At 41.0% G+C, this 25,030-nt stretch overlaps 2 protein-coding genes across 2 annotated transcripts in view; both read left to right on the top strand.

Moving 5' to 3' along the window:
- The first annotated feature begins 8,459 nt into the window (after positions 1–8,459).
- LOC138967144 (large neutral amino acids transporter small subunit 1-like) overlaps positions 8,460–25,030 on the top strand; it is a 60,064-nt gene continuing 43,493 nt past the window's right edge. Inside the window, exons 1-4 of the mRNA XM_070339646.1 lie at positions 8,460–9,553; positions 20,088–20,213; positions 20,858–20,960; positions 24,145–24,189. Coding sequence (XP_070195747.1) covers positions 9,007–9,553; positions 20,088–20,213; positions 20,858–20,960; positions 24,145–24,189 — 821 coding nt within the window. The 5' untranslated portion in view covers positions 8,460–9,006. The remainder of the gene's footprint in view (positions 9,554–20,087; positions 20,214–20,857; positions 20,961–24,144; positions 24,190–25,030) is intronic.
- LOC138967135 (uncharacterized) lies at positions 17,150–18,738 on the top strand. Its single transcript, XM_070339635.1, has one exon. The coding sequence runs from the start codon at positions 17,412–17,414 to the stop codon at positions 17,973–17,975; it is 564 nt and encodes a 187-aa protein (XP_070195736.1). The 5' UTR covers positions 17,150–17,411; the 3' UTR covers positions 17,976–18,738.

Below are 25,030 nucleotides of genomic sequence, written 5' to 3'. Positions count from 1 at the left end.
CAGTTCTTTCATGTGGTGGCAACCAGGACACCGATGATACCAGTAACAATAATTATGTAACCTCCAACTGAACATCAGCAAATCAACTATTTGCGATAACAAACAAACAAACAAACTATATACAAACTAATCCCAACAGACTACACTGCAAACTGTACCGCAATAACTCCAAAGGTAAACACAAACAAGCAAACAAATCGGTATGCAAACACGACCGGATTTTCGTTACACCCCTATAAAACCGCCTCCTTCAGTGCAGTGCAGCTGGCTACCCTTCTTTACTGGGTAATGTACACAGGTCAGGATCTAGGACTTCTCTGAGCCAGCAGAGTGACCCAGTTTCACCAGTGCTGTTCGATGCCTCCTACCGACAGAGGCGCATGCAATTCTTATTTTGGGAGCGCCGTCATAACAAAAACACTAATTTTCTTTTCAGTGTCGTCTGTTTATCGATCTGCTTACGAAGAAAGAACCGCTGGCAAATTATTTGTTCGTGAGACTGTGATACATTTTCGCAGCCTATTTTTGCGTCGACTCAGTTTCAGCACACAAAAAAGAAACACCGTCACTATTTGCTGTATCGCTTGAAGAGATCAGTGGCAGTACATCAGTTGCAGACGTGAGTTTTTTTTGTGTTCCCCAAGTGTGCGTTTCGTGTTATTTTGTCTGTTTAGAGCAGCGTAGGTGATTGTCAGTGGGAGGCCTGGTCGTGACAGATTTACACTTCTTGTCTTGTCGCTAACATCTTCACATGAATTATGAATGACTTGGTTGGAGCTGGAAGGAGTGCCGACAGACTGAACTCGGACAGCCGCATAAGCAGTATTATGCGCACATTACATTGAGTCGCTCAGTTTTCATTCAATGTAAATCTTCTTGTCAGGAAGGATTGCGACTAAACAAAAGGTGGTGAGAGATGAACTACACAACAGTGGCATTATTACGTTGAGGCCTTGCCGAGTAGACTGATAAAGTAAGATCGAGGTCGCTGCCCTTACACCGTAGAAGGGGAAGCCAAACTACTGACAAGAAAAGCCAACCTGAACTCAGTCAAGAACATCATCGGGGAAACTTGTGGGGGAAAAACACACAAATCTATAGAGCAAATTCGATTGAACAACATTATTTTCTTGTTTTGTGTGTGGTTTCTTCCTTTTTGTGTTAGCAGATGACGTCATGTCAGCGAGATCGAATTTGTAAGGCACAGGCCTGAATCAAGATAAATAAATGAATGATTAGAAAAACAGTGCGAGTAGACTGTGTTCAAAAAGCATATTACTTATGTATACACTGCTGTGTGAATTCTTACCTTCAAGAAAGCATACAATGTAGCTGATCATATCTCAGTGATCCAATCAGATTTGTTTGTTTGTTTGTTTGTTTGCTTAACGCCCAGCCGACCACGAAGAGCCATATCAGGGCGGTGCTGCTTTGACATATAACGTGCGCCACACACAAGACAGAAGTCGCAGCACAGGCTTCATGTCTCACCCAGTCACATTATTCTGACACCGGACCAACCAGTCCTAGCACTAACCCCATAATGTCAGACGCCAGGCGGAGCAGCCACTAGATTGCCAATTTTAAAGTCTTAGGTATGACCCGGCCGGGGCGGTTCGAACCCACGACCTCCCGATCACGGGGCGGACGCCTTACCACTAGGCCAACCGTGCCGGTATCCAATCAGATGCATATGCCTGGTGTTTCTCAAACAAAAACGAGTATAACATGCTTTTGAAAACCATCTTCGAAGATAATTAATTCTGAAGTAAATTCGTTTAAGTGTACATCACTGTAAGCGATTCAGTCCAGTCAAACGTATCCATGTGCTTCTTACACTCGGATGCAGTTTGTCTCCGGATCTCTTCAATAACATTAAAAAAAAATTCAAAAAAAAAAATTCCCCAAGAGATTTTCTGTTTGTCAGTTCTAAGCCAAACCTGAAAAATAACGCAGCAAGCCACTTTTTTCAACTGGCACAGACCAGTCAAGTCTTTGTCACCCAAGCATCACTAATGTCCTACTCAATGACACACTAACCGAGTAGATTAACTTAATTTTTTTTTTTTACCGCCTACCTGTCATGTAATTACAGAAGTATGTCTGACGGACAGAGCCTGAGTCGCAGTAGCTGCCGAGACAGGTAAGGAAATGCTACAGTCCTTTCGAACATTTGGCATACTTATAACGAAATCATAGAGCTGAAGTTGCGTCGCGACGCAACGATTGACTCCCGACAAAAAAAAATCCTCATCTAAGATCTTACATTAATTTCACGAATGTCATCTGAATCAGCAACTCAATCGACTGTGTGGAACAGTTGAGGAGTGTCGCTAAGATCTGTTTTCTTCAAAAAAATTTCCGGAAAAAAATGGTCACGTAAGTTTCAGTAATTTTAACTGAGGGGATCTTTGGGGTCACAGTTCTCTTTGACTAAAAAGAAAAGAAAAAAAAAAAAAGTTTAGCAGATCTACTGAAATGATAGCAACATTTTGCGAGCTGCGTTTTGACGACTGCCGAAGCCAAACGAAATGCCTGAAAACTGTATACAATGTACCAGCTGACACATCAGATTTGCATAATTCTACGGATCGTCACTCGTGAACTCGACTGTGTCCAGTGGGCCAAGGCGTCACATTTAATTTGACCTTTAGTTTCAGTTTCTGCACAGTGTAAGATGTTGATGTTCATACGTCATCAATGTGTGAAGTACTTTTCTCAACTCATAATATCCGACCATAAACCGGCTTTACACTGTAATGTATACTGAGTCCGCCGCTAACTTGAACTGAGGAAGGCGGGGCGGACGGGTTTTAGTTTACTTGTGCAAAACCAGAGATCTGTCAAGGCTTTTGTGTGGAATTTATGAGTATCTTTTCACTTGGCCACATACCCAAAATCACCAGCCAGGCTGTTTTATTGCGGTGCGCAAATTGGTTTTGCTGAATTAATTTGGCGGATTGACATAGGTGTCAAGTAACATCATTAATTCGGCTGAAAAAAAGCCTTTCTGCACAGAAAGCAGCCAAGCTGTAAATGTTGGTGTGTGTTTTAGTCACTGAAAGGATGCTCTCACCTGGACACATTTATGGGGCCGGGATTTACCAGACTGCTCTATATGGGACGGACTGAAGGTAGGCCTACATGTATGTATAGGCTACCTCTAATATGTTTAACTCACTGGTCAGTCACTGCTGTTCAGATTGTGACGCGATGTGTGTGGACGGTGACGTAAGAGATGGATTAAGTATTGCATAATGTCCCGACATAATATCATCAACTCCTGCGAAGTCAGTGAGCTGGTCCGTCAGTCAGTCTATCAGTCCTCACATCGAGCCAACATGTGTCAGTGTCAGTCAAACACAACGTTGAGAAACTGAACATGATTAGTGGCGGCATAATACCACCATGTAGTACATACTATCAAGTTTCAAGTTTTTTATTAGTCCATAACCCCTGGGGGCATTTTGAACAATAAATACAATCAATACAATCATGATATATGCTAATATAATAAATAAATAAAAATTAAAAAGATTATGAAAAACTGTTACAGATTCTATTAATAAAGTCCAAAATATTCTTTAGCAATTTCTTTTTGTTAGTAGCAAACAACTTTTTAAATTTAAGTGCATTAGGTTTTTTCCAATAGTAAGGTGGTAACAACTCAGCTCTTTCTTCTTTGAAAAAATCACAGACAAATAAATAATGGAATTCATCACCTATGTCTTGTGATACACATTTGGTGCAAGTTCTTTCTGACCTCGGGATGTTAAGGTAACGTTCTTTCTGTACAGGCAAATTGTTGTTTAATGTTCTGAACTTCATCATTGCAACACATTGCTGATATGGCAGGTGTGTGACATAGTCTTCACATGCAAAAATATCTTTAAACATTCGATAATTCCAAAACATATTTTTTGTTCCAATTTCTGTAAACCATTTATGGATATACTGGTCATACAAGCTTCTTTTTACTTTCTGTTTAAACCATGCGCTTGAATATTGAACATTTTCTTGAGAAGTCCAAAGGCCAGGGAGACCAATTTAATTTAAGGTTTTTTCAATAAAACATAAATAATCAGATTCAATCATCTTGTTGATATACAATTTATAAGTAAAGCAGTACACAATACTAGAAAATTTATTTTTATGAATAGGACTAATCAGTTTATACCAATAGCAAAGCATTCTACATTTCATATTAACATCTAGTGGATATCTTCCAAGTTCACCAAATATCATAGCATTTGGAGTTGATTTTTTTAGTTTGAAAACAATTTTATAAAAACGTAATTGAAGTTTAGTAGCAAGTTCGCAGGAACCAAAACCCCAAACCTCACATCCATATAGTAAGATTGGAGCAATCATTTTATCGAACAGGTCAACTTGTATGTCCACAGGCAGTGACAATTGTCTACACGTACGCAGAAGAACAAACATTGCCCTTGAGGCACGATCATATAGATTCTTCTGTGCGACTGAAAATTTATTATTATAATGAATTTTAAGGCCCAAGTACATTACATCAAACACTACTTCGATTGAATTGCCATTATACGTAAACAATGGTTTATTTCTAATTTTACCTCTGGAAAAAACTATAACTTTCGTTTTGTTTACATTAATATTTAGACGCCATTTTAAACAGTATTCGTGCATTTTGTTTAGACATTCTTGCAGGTTTTTTTCAGACTCTGAGCAGATCACAGTATCATCCGCATACAGTAATAAAAACATTTGAAACAAAGCATTTACATCAGTATCTTCCATTCCAACCACAATAGCCTCCCTTGACATAGTTTGTAAACCATTACTGTTTTCCAACAAAAAAGGCTTTAGATCATTTAGAAATAGAGCAAAAAACAGCGGTGACAAGTTTTCCCCTTGTCTAACTCCACACAAACTGGGAAAATATCCAGAGCACTCACTATTAACTTTAACGCAAGACTTGGCATTTTCGTACATATTTCTTACAGTTTTTAAAAACTTCCCATTAACATCAGAACTAACTAATTTCTCCCATAAAAATGCACGGTGAACTTTATCAAACGCTTTTTCATAGTCTACAAATGCACAAAACAGTCGCTTCTTTTTGTTGAGAAAAAAATTTAATATACAATGCAAAGTAAAAACATGGTCTAGTGTTGAAAAACCTGTGCGGAAACCTGTTTGTTCTTGACCTAATTTATTATTACTCTCCAAAAAGTTTGATAACCTAGCATTTAAAATTGCACTGAAAAGTTTTCCGAAACAACTGAGTATAGTAATTCCTCTATAATTTGTGGGGTCAGCTTGGGAGCCTTTATTTTTGTACAATGGAATAATTTCGCCTACAGCCCATTGTGTTGGAACCTTTCCTGACAGCAAAACAACATTAAACAACAATACATAAATATCAATCATTCTATCATGTGACGCTTTTAAATACTCATTAATTATTTTATCTTGACCGCATGCCTTATTGTTTTTCAGCTTGTCTATACATTTGATAACTTCCTCCTTTGTAAAAGGCGCATTAAGAAATTCATTACTTGCTTCATTTAAAGGTTCATTACTATCATCCATTTCATTTTCATCACACTCTTGTAGTTTATTGAAATGTTCGAAAAACTCCGAACAAGTTGGATAGTTAGTTTTGGAATTATTTTTTTTATTTTTATTTTTATTTAGAAGATTCCAGTATGCTTTCGGGTCATTACTTCTTAACTTTCTCAAAGTTTTAACGAACTCATTATGATACAACTTGCATTCCTTTTTTATTGTCTTTTTGTATTCATTAAAAGCACTCTTTTTTTCATGTTCATTGAACGCATTTTTAAAGCGTCTTGCTTTATTTTTCGCATGTAAAAATATTTTTCTTTTCTCTTTGCATAGTGCACTAAACCATGGTTGTTGGAGTTTGAATTTCTTTGAACGTGGCTTTTTCGTAACTTTTTGTTCTTTAATTACACCGATTTTCTCAGCAGAACAATTTAGAATATCACAAATCTTATTAGTAACACTATCAACGTCATCTGTTGTCGTACTCTCACTTGTAGCTAGCATATCTTGTAATTTAGTTTCAACAGTATAAATATCATCCTCATTCAGATTAACTACAAAAGCTAACTTGGTCCCATTGTTATTATCCCATTTTGGTTTTGTGTACTTGTTACCCTTTTCTCTACTTTTAGACAGCAAATCTTCATTTTTGGGGTTTTTCACATCGTCTGCTAGGCAATCATTAGCGCGTACTTCATTCTGTTTTAATAAATGCAAAACAACAGGACAGTGTACGTCAGAATAAATTTCACAAAATTCCATCACAGAAAAATATTTAACTTTCGAGAACAGATCTTTTGACAAGATGCAATAATCAACAACGCTCTTATCCTTACATGTGCATTTACCAACCCCTGTATCATCGCCAACTCTACCATTAGCAATAACTAAGCCAGTCATTTTACAAAAATCAATCAATTTAAAACCAAGGTTATTAGTATTATTATCCTGTGATGCCCGCTCACCTATTAGAGTACCAACCTCATCAGAGTCAAACAAGTCATTATCAACAAAACCTTCTGAATGCTGATCATCTTCATACAACATTTCACTCAGATGACCAGTGCGGGAATTTAAGTCTCCTAAGAGACAGACATAATCATTATTTACCCCAAACTGCATGTACACCTCTTCTAATTCAGCATAAACATCTTTATTATGGTAAGGTGATCCTTCTGGGGGAATATATAAAGCACAGAAAAGGGTGTCACGGCCAAGTATTTTCTTATCTAACTTAAAAAATAGCGCATTCTCACACATTTCTACATCCAAAAATCTATACCATATTTTCATCTCTTCTTTTATCTTATGTGACAGCTTTTTTTCTTCAAAAATAGTTATATTATTAGCAAACACTTCCCGTATTAATTATTATCGAACTACAAAGAAGTTCACGCAATCGGTCAAGCAGAGTAGGGCGAAAAGTGAGGCTTGGTGCAATGATTAGGTAAAACAGCTTTTTTGTTGTTGTTAGAAGTGCAGTAATAAGTGTGTTTTTTACATTTAGTCAAGTTTCGACTAAATGTTTTAACATAGAGGGGGAATCGAGACGAGGGTCGTGGTGTATGTGTGTCTGTGTGTGTGTGTGTGTGTGCGTGTGTGTGTAGAGCGATTCAGAGTAAACTACTGGACCGATCTTAATTACATTTTACATGAGAGTTTCTGGGAATGATAAGCCCAGACGTTTTTTTAAATTTTTTCGATAAATGTCTTTGATGACGTCATATTCGGCTTTTTGTAAAAGTTGAGGCGGCACTGTCACACCCTCATTTTTCAATGAAATGTATTGACATTTTGGCCAAGCAATCTTCGACGAAGGCCGGACTTTGGTATTGCATTTCAGCTTGGAGGCTTAAAAATTAATTGATGACTTTGGTCATTAAAAATCTGAAAATTGTAATTAAAATTATATTTTTATAAAACGATTCAAAATCAATTTCATCTTATTCTGCATCATTTTTTGATTCCAAAAACACATAAATATGTTATATTCGGATTACAAACAATCTCTGAAAATTAAAAATATAACACTTATTATCAAAAATAATTTTCCGAAATTGATTTAAAAACAATTTCATCTTAATCCTTGTCGGTTCCTGATTCCAAAAACATATAGGTATGATATGTTTAGATTAAAAACAAGCTCAGAAAGTTAAAAAGAATAGAGATAAAGAAAAGCGTGCTATCCTTCTCAGCGCAACTACTACCCCGCTCTTCTTTGTTAATTTCACTGTCTTTGCCACGAGCGGTGGACTCAGGGCCGGACTACCGGGGGGGGGGGGGGGGGGGGGGGGGTTATGGGGGTTGCGCAACCCCCCCTAGCCTAAACATGTACCTCACTTATTTAAAACATTTTTTTTTATTATTTTATGCCGTTTCATGCAAGGAGCGACCATTTTCCTATCTCAGAATATGACCTACCCATCCCCACAAGGGGCTCTGCCCCGTGACCCCGCCAGGTAGGGGGAACATCCCCCTGGACCACCACTGGCACCCCCCCCCCCCCCTCTTAGCCTAGTCCGGCCCTGGGACTGACGATGCTACGAGTTTTCGGTCTTGCTGAAAAAATGCAGTGCGTTCAGTTTCATTCTGTGAGTTCGACAGCTTGACTAAATGTTGTATTTTCGCCTTACGCGACTTGTTTATTATTAGTTTCGCTGCGCGTTTGATTGAGAAATAAGTGGAAGGCTTCTAAAGTAGCATATTGCTTAGTACGTAAAGGCAACATCCGGAAAAGAAACACATAACTCAGCTGATATCCCCCCTTCATCGTCCCACAGACAACTAAACATCAAGTCCACACGACTGACACGCACGCACACTGTCCGGTGCCTGTCCCTTAAAAATACGCGAGGGGCGTGGCCAACCACACACAAAACTAGCAGCGGCGAGATCCTCATTCACTTACAGTCTTCAACACAATCCTGATCTTTTTCTTGACTCCGTACGAATTGAAGCTGTATTTCTAGGTGGCATCAACTTAAAAGCGCCTGGACACCGAAAGCGAAACGCTAGCTGTATGTGAAACAAATCGATGGGTATAAAACACACGACGAGGTCTCGACCGCAAGTCAGAACACACGCGGTGGCAGTAAGCTCAATTTGATCTTCTGCTTCTGTTTTTGCATCCCTGACATGTTTTATTGATGGCCAGTGTCGACAAAGATGTTGCGAATGGCAAAGTGTGACGCAGATGTAGTCAACATTTCCATAACATTCATTATTAATACGTGTTGTTACCATGCTGCGCTTGCAGAAAAAATGTACACAAATTCTGGCCCCGCACGCGCGCTTGTGTCTGAGTCACGTGACAAACAAGAAAAATGGAACGACGGCGTCTGCTAGGCACAGTACGGTCATGCTCGCGGTGTAGAATTCATAACATCACACTGAATTAACTGGAGGTGGCTTTATTTTGTATCGCAGGCTGTCAGTGAGTGTGACAAGCATTCAAAAAGCCTCATGTCGAGGGAAAATACGCTTTTATCAGCCAGCAATGGTGGGCCCAAACAATCACCAGTTCGATCGAACTCCTCCGATGGCGAAAAATCAGCTCGTCAAAGATCACAAACTCCCAAGGTGGAGTTTGAGACAGAAAGAGTGGAGCTCAAAAAGTCCATCAAATTCTCGGGGGCCCTGGCCATTCTGCTTGGCAACCTCGGTGGTGCTTCCATTTTCATCGCTCCAACAACGATTCTCTCACTGACCGGCTCGCCTGGGTTAGCGGTGTTGATGTGGTGCGTCGGGGGGTTGGTGACACTGTCCATCGCCGTTAGTGTGTGTGAATTGGCGCTCCTCCTCCCCAGGGCAGGGGGACCCTACATCTACACCCTCCAGGTGTTTGGGAACATTCCTGGCTTCATCATCCTGTGGGGCTTTGTCATCTTCATCGGTTTCCCTTCATGGGCACTTGCGGCTTACACGGGCGCTCTCTACATGTTATCCCTTGTGTACCCCGACTGCCCACCTCCGGAATCTGCGGTCAAGCTCCTGGCTGCTTGGTTGCTTGGTAAGTGAATTACTGACTTTTTTTCTGTGTGTGTGTGTGTGTGTATGTCATTGTGTGTGAGAGGGAGAGAGATAAAATCAAATCAAATTTTATTTTACGAGGGTTGTGGCATAAAGCAATATAAACGAGCTTCTTTTCAACCAGCCCTCGCCCAGAGAGGGACTATTCTAATCTTAAATACATATCATATATATATATACAAACGTAAAACAATTACAAAGATAAGCATGACAGTAAAAAAAAAAAAAAAAAAAAAAGGCAGAAAAACTATTCACAGGACTATAATACACATTCTTGCATTATGAAACACTGATGCTTTATATGGACAGATATGATCAATATGAAAATAATCAGAACGAAGAGAGAGCGAGAGAGAGAGAGAGATTGTTTGTCATAAAGTCATCAACACAAACGCTTTGTTTGCAACATGTGCACATTCATTGCTGGGTTGCTTGGCACAGGAAAGCAACTATTTTTTTTCCAATCAGAGAGGTTGGGATGGGGAATGAGTTATTCTTCCGACTATTGTGTGTGTGTGAGAGAGAGAGAGAGACTGAGAGAGAGAGAGAGAGAGAGAGAGAGAGAGAGAGAGAGAGAGAGAGAGAGAGAGAGAGAGAGAGAGAGAGAGAGAGAGAGAGAGAGAGAGAGAGAGAGAGAGAGACCCAATATTGACGGACTGTGTGATATCTTCTGCTATATGGTCTGTTGACACAGTGGTCTCGATTGTGATATCACTGTTGAAACACTCTGACCAATAGCAGAAGATATCATCACACAGTCAGTCAATGTTAGATATCATTATATATTGCTAATTCTCTGGACATTTTGTATTTACTGTAAAGAAATTAAAAAAGTATTTGTCTCAGTTTTGGCTGTTCCATATATCCCTCCCTCTGATTATTATTTCTTTTTGTTCACTCTTTTCTTGTACTTTTCAGTTTTTCAAAATGTCTTTTCTTTCAAAAAGTCTTTAGTCACTTGCTCAACTAAATTCTGGGATAATTACATTTTCATCTATATATATATATACGACTTGTGTCTGTCTGTCTGTGTGTGTGTGTGTGTGTGTGTGTGTGTGTGTGTGTGTCCGCGATGCCGAGCCAAAGTTCTCGGTGGATCTTTTTTAAATTTGGAGACCGTATTCAGCTACACCCCGGACACAACCTCATCGATGAGATATTTCAACACGTGCTCTCAGCGCGCAGCGCTGAACCGATTTTGGTTTTTCTCTGGATCCATTCCCAGTAACTCTTCCTTATCTTCTCCAGTGTTTTCAGCGTTTATCTCCCTTCCTTTGTGTGGCGTCAATCCATATTCCCGTTACTACGTTATTATTTTTAGAATGTCACGATTGCACCCGTAAGTTGTCCTTACTGTAAAAGTGAAAAGGTTGAATCAATTTATAGCCACGCGAAAAATACACTGTCATCTATCTCTATATATTTATAGATATAGATATACATATATATACGGCTTCTCTGTGTGTGTGTGTGTTTGTGTGTGTGTGTGGGCAACACCTGTGGATTGTAGAGTTCTGTTTGTGATGTGGTCTGGCGGCTTTGGTGTGTCTGTATGTTCAGGCCTTCCTTTGAGAAGCCATAACAGTTATTCTCAATCCCGTGTGAGTGGACTTCGCCTTCAAAGGTGATTGTGGTGTTTTGGCACTCGGTTACATTTGGCGTCGTCGACAGCGATGGGACTCGACATGAAATGTTCAGGCCACTGAATCATTTTCGTGCTGTTCCCATTCCACCTGGGAGGGACCTAAGTTCATTCAAAGGGGGTCGAGTGTGACAGGGAGACTACCGTCGCCCTTCACAGCAGACTCTGCAGAGTTGTTCGCCTTAGAAGTTGTGGGCTTTCCTTGCATGTACCCGTAAGTTGTCCTCACTGTAAAAATGCAAAGGTTGAATCTATTTATCGAAAAATCCACTGTCATCTATCTCTATATATTTATATATATATATATAGATAGATATATACGGCTTCTGTGTCTGTGTGTGTGTGTGTGTGTGTGTGTGTGGAGGCAACACCTGTGGATTGTAGAGTTCTGTTTGTGATGGGGTCTGGCGGCTTTTGTCTGTCTGTATGTTCTGGCATTTGAGAAGCCATAACAGATAATATAGGGCTAAGAAATAAGCTCTAAAATTCTCAATCCCGTTTGACAGGACTTCGCCTTTAAAGGTGATTGTGGTGAACCGCCACGCTGTCTGTCTCTGTCTCGTGATTCACCCCGGCGAAGCCGGGTATTCCTCTAGTATATATATATATATATTTGTTTGTTTTTAAATTTAGGTGTTTTTGTTTTTGAAGTGGGGAAGCAATAAAGAGGTCGTCGATATCAAAACTGATATCGACGGAAATGTTGTCGATATCACTTTTGCACTGAGCTCAGTTTTGCCCAATTGACCAATGGAAATCCACGTAACATATGAAATAGCTATATTGTTTGCTTAACGCCCAGCCGACCACAAAGGGCATATCAGGGCGGTGCTGCTTGGACATATAACGTGCGCCACACACAAGGCAGAAGTCGCAGCACAGGCTTCATGTCTCACCCAGTCACATTATTCTGACACCGGACCAACCAGTCCTAGCACTAACCCCATAATGCCAGACGCCAGGCGGAGCAGCCACTAGATTGCCAATTTTAAAGTCTTAGGTATGACCCGGCCGGGGTTCGAACCCACGACCTCCCGATCACGGGGCGGACGCCTTACCACTAGGCCAACCGTGCCGGTAGAGAGAGAGAGAGAGAGAGGGAGAGGGAGAGGGAGAGGGGGAGAGGGAGAGAGAGAGAGAGAGAGAGAGAGAGAGAGAGAGAGAGAGAGAGAGAGAGAGAGAGAGAGAGAGAGAGAGAGAGAGAGAGAGATTCTTTTATTAACGAGGGTAATGGCATAAGCAAACAGGTGCTTTTTTACATCCAGCCCTCGCCCACGGGAGGGTTTAATCTAATGATATGTTTTAAAAATGTTAGAATATATCAATTAAAGAAGTAATAGAAAACAAACAACGAACAAAAAAACGATTAACAGACTAAACAAACAAACAAAAATATACATACAAACGAACATAACATATTATTGTCAAGGGCATAATGAAAACAGTTTCAAGCAAGCAAAAACGAGAGAGAGAGGTATCATAGAAATAGAAGTTTGATTCTATCCAGTGAACTTTGGGATAAAAAATATATAACTGGAATTCTGATCTAGACCAGCTGAAAATTGAATCAATGCTATATTAATATAATATATGTATAATATATATATATATATATTGCATTATATAAAAAAAATGAAAAAAAATTATATATAGATATTTTATGACCACGCATTCCATTTAATCTGTTTTTTTCTTGCTATCCCGAAGCACTTTCTTGCTGTGCAGTTTCTGAAACGCCAATTAAAATAGACACTGATTTATCACCCAGCTAGGTCTTCTTTTTTCAGCAGATAGGTTTCTAAAGCCACCCCTAGCCTTAGATAAGTTCAGAAACCAGGATGTGACATTTAGGGTCCTATCATAGGTCTCCAAAGCGACCTTGCACTTGGTTGCACTAATGGGTTGTGAACCAGGTCTTCTCTCCCTCTATTTGATCTTTTTTTTCTGGTCTTTGTGTCAGGGAATGGGCCAGGTGCATAATGCATCAACAGAGCGCTGCTGATATCAGTGTTAAAGCAGGTTTGCTCTTTTCGTAATCTTTTCAGTGTTTATATTTATCCCACCACAGGTATATGATCTTACAAGTTAGTATCCCCCTAGATTGTCTCTGTTGAGACCCTGTTTAACCGCTAGCTGCTTGCCTTTATAATTATAATATATAATTAACAAAAACAGGGTTTTTCAACATGTGTTGGTAATTTTTACAAAGACCAGATATTCAGGAGTGGTTGCTTTTTTCATTAAAAAAACATTGACAGAAGATTTGAACAAATCTATTGATGTTTGCCTAAATTAGAATCGCTGATAAAATTAGATGACACTCTAACCATAAAGTGCATGGACAGTGTGTGCAGAATCCCACAGAATAGATACAAATAGATATATACCACTATAACCATAAAGTGCATGAACAGCTTTGCAGAATCCCAGAGAAATAGTTAGCACTCTAAGTGACCCATGAACTGAATGAACAGTAACTTGTTTTAAGTGAGAATCAAGTATTTGTACAGCTTGCGCAGCATCACAATGTCACTGTAACCATAAACTTAATTGTACAGCTTGCTCAAAACACATTTCCTTAATCATATTATTTTTCTTTTCATACAGCACTGCATTTGTCACGCTAATCAGTTCTGCACAGCTGTCATAATCACAGGTTGTTTTTTTAATCAAATTGCTGAAAAGCAATTAAGGAAGAAGGCAATTTTGAATGATGAGAACTCTGTATACCCCCCTCTCTCTCTCTCTCTCTCTCTCTCTCTCTCTCTCTCTCTCTCTCTCTCTCTCTCTCTCTCTCTCTCTCTCTCTGTCTCTCTCTCTCTCTTTTTGAGTGGCGGAAATGCTTGTAGAATCTATATAAATCGTCTTGGTGCAGACTGGTGTGTTACCAGGAAATTGTAAGTGCAAGGACAAAGTAAGTGCAGTTTCTTTCAATTTTATCGCCTGACCTGTTTCACAGAATATTGAAGTTGGGCAACGTTTTCAGGTGCAAATACAAAGGAATAGACTTTTGGTGAACACCTGTAGGTCAAGAGGTGGGGGGGGGGGGGAGGGGGGGGGGGGTTCGCAGTGTTTGAAATACAGCCTGGTTACCTGTGAGGAAAGAACGCCCTTAGGCAGCTAGGCCTTAGGGGATCAGTAAAAAGTGTCACTGTGTTGCAGATGGTCTGGCTGTCTTGACAGGTATATTTTGATCAAGATAATTATCCAAAGGGACAACAAAATGTCCTTTTATGGGAGAATTGTCCTCTCAGTGGGGGGGGGGGGGGGGGGGGGGGGGGGGGGGGGGCTTTCATCGCAGGTACCACAGTACTCTCTGTGTGGAAAACACTTGCACCAAAAATTGTCACTTTTGAGAACAGGGTGAATGGTGGCCAGATCTCATCAGATTATCAGGGCAAGTGCACCAATAACTGAGCCATTGATAAACTGTGCCTGACTGGCCTTGACTGCATTAAATAAAGCAACTCCGGGTGTGCAAACTGTGTACACATCCCTGTTTTGCGGGAAGTAGGATGTTGTACAGTGAAACCCCCTGTTAAAGAAGAGTCCCTGACGCTGTTAGGACCATGTTTTCTTACATTTCCTATTCATAACCTCTGTACATTTATTCCCCTTTGCAGGACCCCCCTCCCCCCTTCATGTAGAAATGTCATTACTGTGACAGTGAGGCAAACACATGCAGTGAAACAAAGCACTCTGCTGGTGTGTTGTAGGCAAATTCTCAGCGCATGAAGGCTGAAACATATATTACAGCATGCGTGCACAAGGCCAGATATGTTTAAAGTTTTAGTAATTTGTCAAAGTCTGTGAGTTTGACAGGAAGTTAACATGCCATGAGAGGATTTTCCCAAGGTGCAAGGCTTTATACTCTGCATAATCTAGAATGCTGCAGTTGTAATGTAATTGGATTCAAGGAGACCATAACTGAATAAGTTTAAAACCTTTACCATGCATTTAAAAACAAAGAAACCAAAAACAGCGTGATCACTGCTCTCTGTGCGGAGTGGGAATTTTTTGTGGAATCAATTTTGCAGATTATTTGACACTAAATTCTTTTCCCCCCAGAGTGCTCAGTATCGCCCGCTTGGGCAATGATACATGCAGATGGCTGAAACACAACCCGCTTTACACAAAATAATGCTACATATGCCGCATATCTGTTTACATTTCTATACTAGCTTCTTGCGAGGTTTGAGCATTGACATATTCGGAAAACTTCCAGTAGTTACTTTGGGAAGTTCTTTTAGACTAGAGTTTGAAATTGATGGAGTACGTTGCTTTCCATGCCATGGAGATGGGGTTGGGGGTTGGCGGCTAAAATCATTCAGGAAATTAAATCGGCAAACAAATTCCCTGCTGCATAGAAAGCAGGTGGGTTTTTTTTCAAAGTGGCCCATGTAAAAACCTGTCCAGATTTGCGGTGCTGTACATGATTGTTTGTATGGGAAGGAAGATACATTTTTTGACAAAAATGTCCAACAGTTCGAGTTCTTAATTGGCCCAGTTTAGTAACCAGGCGATAGTGATATTGACATCGTTAACATAGATTACAAAAGTCAAGTTCTTGGCCAAATCAGTAACCAGGAGATAGTGAACATCTTTAACATGAATTACAACAGCTGTCAAGTTCTTGACCTACAGAAGATGTTTATAGTAACTAGGAGACAGGGAACATCTGTAACAGTATTAATTACAACAGGTCAAGCTTTTGCCCTGCTGTTCAGTAACCAGGAGATAGTGAACAGGCGTACTTTGGTCTTCATTCAGTCAGGCAAGTCTCCAGCAGTCTTACAGGGTGTACTTAACCTAATTTCTCTGTTTGTGGGTGCCCATTTACTAAACGACTTTCTTGTGTCCGAATGTATGTACGCCATACAAAATGTGCATGCCTAATTGAGCAAGGGCATAGATCATGATACCTTACACTCTGTAACGTTTTGTTTTGCCTTTACCTCCTCTCCCCCCTTTGACTGTGATAGATCAGTTAAAAGCAGCTATTGCAGATATGTGGTTGTTAACTTTTGATCTTTATAACGTCCTGCACATTAATGGACAACAAAATATTGAAAACAATGATTTTTGTAAGACTTGTAAAAACAGTATTTATTAACTCTCTAGTCAAGCAGGAATGCGTGCTTGCCCCCACCCTCTTCGGGCATATACTTTGCAGTCATGCTGAAACACGCATTCAGAACTTCAACCGACGGAATCTACCTCCATACCAGGTCAGATGGCACTCTTCAGCCTGTCACGCCTTAAAGGCTGCCATATACGTAGCGTTCATTAATTAATTCATATTGTTTACATGTGCCAATAATGTTATAAAACTGTACCTAAGGGGATATAATAACGATTGGCTGTAGCTTTCGAACACAGAAAAAATTATTTCAGTATTGCAAAGTGGTTTTGATAGTGTCGAATGTAAACCGATCAGTCTCAAAGTGAAAGTGGATGTTTTCCGGAAGTTAACAAGAATACAGAAAAGCGCACTTTCCTGCTTGGTACAATACGCTACCGCGCTAATCTGGCATGTCAATATCACTACGTTTTGCACGTGGAAGGTTAGCGATTTCCTTCACGCGGGGATTGACGAAGCTAAAAATAGCCCAAGTCCTGGAGAACTGTTGCTAAACATAGCAATAAAGAATTAATTATTTCTCGTAATTGGTAAGGACTTCAAACCTAAAACTTTGCAGGAAGCTTAATTTATACATCCCCGCAACGATGGGAAAAGCCCTGAAGTAATTAAGCTAATTAAATAGGACTAGGGCAGCCTTTAAGGCAAAGACCAAGATTCAGAAGACCCTCATCAGAGACATGCTGTTTGCAGACGACGCTGCCTTGACAACCCACAAGGAGGAGCACCTTCAGTGCCTCATGGACAACTTCTCATGAGCCTGCCAGGATTTCGGATTGACCATCAGCCTGAAAAAAACCAACATCGTAGGCCAGGACACTGAATGCCCACCAATCATCACCATTAACAACTATCACCTGGATGTCGTGAATGAGTTCACATACCTTGGCTCATCAGTGACTGACGATCTTGGCATGGACTCTGAGATCAACAGAAGAATTGGCCGTACAGCCTCAACATTCGCCAGGCTCTCAAAACGGGTTTGGGAAAACACAAAACTGACAGTGAAAACGAAGATGGCTGTCTATCGAGCATGTGTCGTCAGTGCCCTTCTATATGGCAGTGAGTCGTGGACCCTTTGCTCAAGGCAGGAGGCTGAACACATTCCACATGCGCAACCTACGGCGGATCATTGGAATCAAGTGGTCAGACCGGGTGACCTGCAACAACGAGGTCCTGGAACAAGCTATCATGCCCAGCATGTACACACTGCTCCGGCAACGCCGACTCCGTTGGCTTGGTCACGTATGCAGAATGGAAGACGGCAGGATCCCCAAGGATCTACTGTATGGTGAGCTGGCATCAGGCAAGAGAGCACAGGGACGCCCCCAACTCCGCTACAGAGATGTCTGCAAAAGAGACATGAAGGCCCTCGACATGGACATCAACGGCTGGGAAGATCGAGATCGAGCCCGCTGGAGGCAGGAACTGAAGAAAAGTCTAGCCAAGGGGGAAGAGAAGCTCAAACTAACCTCGGAAGCACAAAGGCTCAAAAACAAAGAAAAGAACAGTAAAGTAACAACATCAGATACTGTTCACAAGTGTGGTCGCTGCGACAGGGACTGCCACTCTCGCATCGGGCCGCACAGCCACAGCAGGCGCTGTTCCAGCGCCAAATGACTTTTTCAGGCGCAGTTCCATGGCCCCTTCGGGACCGACCGATGCCGACGACAAATATAGCTTTCGCATGTTTTTGTGAGAAAGGACGCACAAAAAAATAACAACCAAAGCAATTGCATGCTGCAGCTGTGCATATGATAAAAATATGATGTGTGAACAAAATAATGGAGGAAGACATTAAAGGCACAGTGCAGCTCACAGCCTTCGTTTTGCGTTTTTGTTGCAGCTGAGTGCATTTACAGTTCAAAAATCCTCCTATGGTAGTAAAACAAACCCAAAACTACCCAACGACGACATCTGTGAAGCTCGACAGTTTCTTGTTCACGCGAGTGCATAAATTAACCTAGTTATTACGTGGTGTTTGGTGGGAGTTCGATTCAACTGAGTGATTCCGGCCTCCATTTTGTTTTACATAAACTCATGATGACGTCTGACATATTTTGCTAGTGACGTGCCTTTTTGTGCATGCTGTGGTGATCTACCTGATCTGAATTTAGATCCAAAAATAGGTCAAGACCAGCCGGGTCCGAGTACGAAATTAATTCGTAAAAAAATCGCAGTTCTTGACTCTTTGGGTGCAAGTCAATGAAACTTGGTAGTTCTTCTAACAGATAGCTGCCTGAGGTATGACTAAAAGCCCCAGGGGTTCCGTGCTCCTGGATTTGACAAGTTCAGTACCTTTGAGGGGTAAGGAGGTCTGTGAAGTATGCCATGTCCCAGTTTCCACGTCCCACTGAGCCAAAATTGGGTAAGTTTTGTCTGGTCGGCAGGATAATTATGTTGAAAAAGTCAGTCTCAATACAGTGGAAACAAGGGAGTCTGAGTGGGTACCTACATCTGCTGGATTGATGGAAGTTATTATAAAACACGCACTCGCGCATAACCGGCACGGTTGGCCTAGTGGTAAGGCATCCGCCCCGTGATCGGGAGGTCGTGGGTTCGAACCCCGGCCGGGTCATACCTAAGACTTTAAAATTGGCAATCTAGTGGCTGCTCCGCCCGGCGGCTGGCATTATGGGGTTAGTGCTAGGACTGGTTGGTCCGGTGTCAGAATAATGTGACTGGGTGAGACATGAAGCCTGTGCTGCGACTTCTATCTTGTGTGTGGCGCACGTTATATGTCAAAGCAACACCGCCCTGATGTGGCCCTTCGTGGTCGGCTGGGCGTTAAGCAAACAAACAAACAAACAAACGCACTCGCACATGCACACACACACGCAAGTATGTACATACGCACGCACACACGCCCGCATGCACACATGTGCACACACACACACATACATACATAATTATGTGTGGGGGGGGGGGGGGATAAGAGGAATAAAGATTGTAGGAAGACCTGGATTTTTGCTTCAGCAGGAGAAAAGCAGGGCTACATTTCCATGAGGAGTTTTTCAGATTGTTCTGTGGAAGATTTTACAATTATGTTGAAAGCAGGGTTCCAATGGGGGAACAAACAAACAAGCATTGTGTGTGTGGGTTAAGTAGTGCACCTCTACAAAAGCCGCGCTTGATATGTGTCAAAAGAGGATTAATTGAGAAATATATGTGTGTGGGAGGGGGGAGGGTTAGGTAGTGAAGCTCTTAATTGATATAATATGTCAGTGGAGGTGGATGCATTTAGAAGGGAGTGATTTGTGTAGGGGTGGGGGGTGGGGTGGTATTGCAGCTCTCCAATAGCCTTTTCCTGATGTGTCACAGGAGAAGCATGCCATGGATTGATATGTGTTTGTCTGTGTGTGTGGGGGGTGGGGGGAGGGGTAGGTAGTGCAGCCGGAAGCCGATTATTTGATTTCTCTGAGGAGGAGGATGGATTTAGAAGGGAGGGAGTGTGTGTGTGTGTGTGTGTGTGTGTGTGTGTGTGTGTGTGTGTGTGTGTGTTTTAACTTGTAATGGTGAGTCGGATACACAGAGAATACTTCATTGCTTGCTACACGATACCAGGTCTACACAAGTTTTATTTTTAATTTTTTAGATATATTGAAATTTGAACAAAAGCCAGGACATTTTGACCTACACATATTTTCATCTCAGGTCTGACTGATCGACCTATTGTCAGAGATGGAAGAAAACTTGGTATTATCGGTAAAAATGTTCCATTTGTGTCTGCAGTGGGGCTTGTGGCGTTGAACTGTACCTACACCAGCTATGTCACAAAGCTGCAGGGTTTTTTCACCATGGCCAAGGCGAGCGCAATGCTCATCATCATCATCAGTGCCCTCACAACCGTCACATCAGGTATGGTATTGTTTGGACTCGGTCACTGTGTCACACATGGGAAACTTTGCTTTGAATATTTTGTAAATCCCCAACAGATAGACTGCAAACATACGTTCCAACATTAAGAATAAAAAAACAAGAAAATGTTAATGTCTTTGTTTGTTCGTTCATGGGCTGAAACTCCCACGGCTTTTACGTGTATGACCGTTTTTACCCCGCCATTTAGGCAGCCATACGCCGCTTTCGGAGGAAGCATGCTGGGTATTTTCGTGTTTCTATAACCCACCGAACTCTGACATGGATTACAGGATCTTTTTCGTGCGCACTTGGTCTTGTGCTTGCGTGTACACACGGGGGTGTTCGGACACCGAGGAGAGTCTGCACACAAAGTTGACTCTGAGAAATAAATCTCTCGCCGAACGTGGGGACGAACTCACGCTGACAGTGGCCAACTGGATACAAATCCAGCGCGCTACCGACTGAGCTACATCCGCGCCCAATGTAAATGTCAAAATGTAACGTTTTGTTTTGTCAATAATGACATGTTCCAATAACCTACAATTCTTGATTTTGATTTTGAAAATGTTAGGTTTTTGAATTTTACATCATCTTTACTCTGTGTGCAACAAAGTGTTGTTATTTATGCATCCTTTTCATTTCAGATCACACCCAGGAAAATCTCAAACATTTCATGGACAACTCTAATACTGACTTTGGTCGTCTCTGCCTCAGTGTATTTGCTGGATATTTCTCCTATGGAGGCTGGTGAGTGAGTGAGGGTGAAGGTGGTAGGGAAGTGGAGGGGAGGGAAAGGCAGATTAACTTATTTTATTCCCCCCTCTGCTTCTTTACCTCTGTAAACTTGTAGAGCTAGTTATTTTTCGATAATGACCCAGCAACCAAACAAATAACGAGCCAGCAACAGCCTGAATCCTCGATAGTGCAATGGGTTGAGAAGCTGTTCTGTTTTGGTACTACTTTTGCGACTGAAAAGTTCCGAATGCTCTATACGTACGAAATATACATCTATGGAGCAAACAATACAAACATACCGCATTTAAATTAACAACTACAGGCCTGAACACATGAATCTCCATATAAAATCCATGAGTTAGGTTGTTTTCTGAATCTAGATCTGCCGTGCACAAAACGTTCATCACAAGCAAATTCCCAAGGCAAGTAACTCATACTCTAGCCGACAAGAGTAGTTCCCCTTCTTTTAACGCAGTTTCTTCGACAACACTGACTGCAATCCGACGGTCAGTTTTCAACAATATTTCATTTTATAAACAGATCACACGCAACCAAATGCACACATCTCATCAATTTAAACAGCATAAAGCGGTTTCATACACTATTTTCCCCAGAAAACTTAACTTCATACAGTAATTAACGTTGGAACACGGGTGCAAAAGTTCGTCTGCTAGTCCCATTTGACGAAAGAACATTTAATAAGCGATACTAAAACATAAACAGAACACACAATATCTGCCTTTACCGCCACAGCAGAATAATAGCATATCTGTGTACTTGATTTTAGTCCAAAACAGGGAAACTGAAAAGAAGTGTTAACAGAATGGAATGATTTGCACGGAACTATACAACCGCGCATTAATCGATCGCCTGCGCAGGTTGACTGGTTGAGTGATTCGGATTCGATCAAACTTTCGCACAAAAACTCCTGTTTTTTTGGAATAACTGAAGAAAGGAGGAATAAAGAGGTTACACACCTCGTCTCAGTGATTATTAAAAATAATGGTCTCAGTTCGCGGTCATGAAAAAGCTCGCTGAAGCTCGCATTTTTCATGATCCGCTAACTTCGACCATTATTTTTAATAATCACTGAGACTCGGCATGTAACCTCTACGTATCAGTGTGCACTTGTTGCTAGATCTTTGGTTTTTTTTTTTAAATTTTTTTTTTTTTAAAGTTTTCATTTAAAGTAGTACATGGTAGCATGGTTGCATAGAACAGTGACTCACTGACTGTCTTGATCTGTGTCAAAAGTCCTATTTTAGTGAAGAGTATATACATTTTGTATTTGTATGGGGAGATTTATATTGCGCTTGACGTTCTCAAAGCGCTTTACATATTAATTTCTGCCGTGTGAGATGGAATTTTATACACAATATATCACGCATTCACATCGGCCAGCAAAACCTCAAGCCTATTAGGGCGAGCATTCACCTTTCACGGCCTTTATTCCAAGTCACACGGGTATTTGGTGGACATTTTTATCTATGCCTATACAATTTTGCCAGGAAAGACCCTTTTGTCAATCGTGGGATCTTTAACGTGCACACCCCAATGTAGTGTACACATGTGTGTACAAAAAACTGTTACTATCTGTACTTGCTTTGTAAAATGAACAGTGCTGACAGCAGCTTGAATCAGACAAACTGAGAAGCAAACGTGACCCTTAAAGGTCCTTGTCTACATTTTTATACCGAAATCGCCATTTGACCATTAAAATGCAGAGTCTATTATCTACAATTATCAACAATACACCCCCTTTCGATCAGGAAAGACGAAGCCAGTGTCGCCGTTTGAAAATTCATTGTAGTATTCCAGCGTAGTACTCATAGTAGGATATCCTTATTTGGAAAATGCCAAGCGCAAAACTCCTCTCAAATCCCGTGCATTTCGTGCGTTTAAAAAAAAGCGTGGACAGCGCTCCAGTGTCAAACTGTTGCTGCACTTGTTTGGGCGTGGCTATAAGCATAGTGACATGAATTTGATTGGTCAGTATTTTTAGGCAAAGCACATGTTCTCAGCAAACAGAAAACAAAATATTGGAAGCGTGAGTCACGCAACCCAAAAATAAAATATTTTTTTACATATATTTTTTTTTCTATAACTTTTTTTCCCCATGGTTCATTCATCATCTGACATAACTTTTTAGCGAAATCTAACCATAAGATTATTGAAAAAAAGCAAAAATGTAGACGACCACCTTTAACATATTATATATATATATATATATGTGTTTAAAAAAATAATTTGTGTAGATAATTGTAGGAGAGACATAAGGATATTGATATTTAGTTACTATGTACTGTGGCTACTGTACTTGATGGTCTTGTTATAAGCAGGCATGGAAATTGTCCGCCGAAAGGCAAATTTCCGCCGATTTTTTTTTTTGTTCCGCCGAAAAAGGAAAAGTGTCCGCCGAAAAAATAAATGGGGGAGGCAAAAATGGTTCTAAAAACTGAATTTAATGGCAAACTTGGAGCTTAGAAGACACCAAATTGCACCATTTGGGTTCTTTGGAGAAAAAAAATGCCCCCAAACCCCCCTAGCAGGGCTAGGCTCATTTCTCTCATTCTCATTTCTCATTTCTCATTACTTTATTGTCCCATCGCTGGGAAATTCGGGTCGCTTCCTCCCAGTGGAAAGCTAGCAGCAACGGAGTCGCGCTACCCAGGTGTCTGCGTGTTTAGGTGTATTCAGCCACCTGCACTTATGGCAGAATGACCAAGGTCTTTTACGTGCCATTGTGATGACACGGGGGTGGGACATGGCTTCCGTCTCTGGGTCTGCACATAAAGTTGACCCGTGTCCGTCCCGGCCCGAATTCGAACCTGCGACCTTTCGATCACAAGTCCAGTGCTCTACCAACTGAGCTACCGGGCCGGGCTCTTCGCGCCGTCGACTTTGCCATTACTTAAAAATGTTCAGCCTTTTTTACTTTTTTCAATTCCCATGCCTGTATAAGAAAACATGCATGGACCTCCTAGCAAAGATCGACCCTTTCATTCGTCCTTTCGTTTAATTTTTACAGATTTTTCCCTCTTGTGAAAAGTCCCCACGCAAATTAATGTTTTGGTCCGATTAAGGTTGACCTCTTACACCTGTTTTTGTAAAGGTTGTAAGATGGTTGAAGAAAGGGCATTTGTGTAATAATTATGTGTTATTTGCTTGGTGTTTTTAAAGTGTTTGTATTGTGCAGGCAGATCATCACGGTCCTGATGGAAGAGGTGCAAAACCCAGTCAAGTAAGTTCTTTATGTTATAGTAGAACCTCCCTAGCCCTTCATATCCCCCCCCCCCCCCCCCCCCCCCCTCCTGATTGCAGACTTCCCCCTTTTACGACCTTGCATTTTAAAATGTTCCATTCATAACCTCTGAGTTTTACCTCAATTTTAAGACTCCCTCCTCGATCCTTTTTCAGACCTGATTTTCTCAGATTTGTTTGGGATATTCAGGTTTCTTCATATTGTTGGCTGTTCTCCTTTGGGCAGTCAGTGTCTAAAAAGAGATGTGTACTTTGTGTTTTTCACCAACCATTTATACTGTGAGGACTGGTGATCTTGACTTTTCTTTGGTTGAAACCCAATTCTTGCTAAGTATTTATTCATGTCAGTGTGGCAGTTTGATGAATTTGGGCTACCCCCAGCAAACAATTTTACGTTGTATTCACGTTATATTCACGTTGGGTTACGTTGGGTTTACGTTGCGTTTCAACGTTTTTTTACGTAGATTTGTATGGACGAAATCACGTGGGAATAACGTTGGAAAACAACGTTGCATTTTACGTGACACCAACGTGAATGCAACGTGAATTATTGGTGGAGGTGGATTGTTCGTAAAAACATTACGTGAATTTTACGTTGTCACAACGTGAATTTTTGGTTGTGGTTGTGGTTTGGTTTAAATTGCGTTGCATTTTTACGTAATGTCCACGTGAATGGAACGTAAATTTTAGGTCAAAATTTAGCTCAAAAATTACGTGAATTCTACGTTGACACAACGTAAAAGTTGTGTTTTGGTGCATTTTTCCTGATAAGATTGACGTGAATTACACGTCGACACAACGTGAAATTTTGGTTGTGGTTG

Source organism: Littorina saxatilis, linkage group LG1 (assembly GCF_037325665.1).
Source record: "Littorina saxatilis isolate snail1 linkage group LG1, US_GU_Lsax_2.0, whole genome shotgun sequence".
NCBI classification, from domain to species: Eukaryota; Metazoa; Mollusca; class Gastropoda; order Littorinimorpha; family Littorinidae; genus Littorina; species Littorina saxatilis.
The sequence above is the reverse complement of the archived record's forward strand: the minus strand, read 5'-3'. Positions and strand labels throughout refer to the sequence as shown.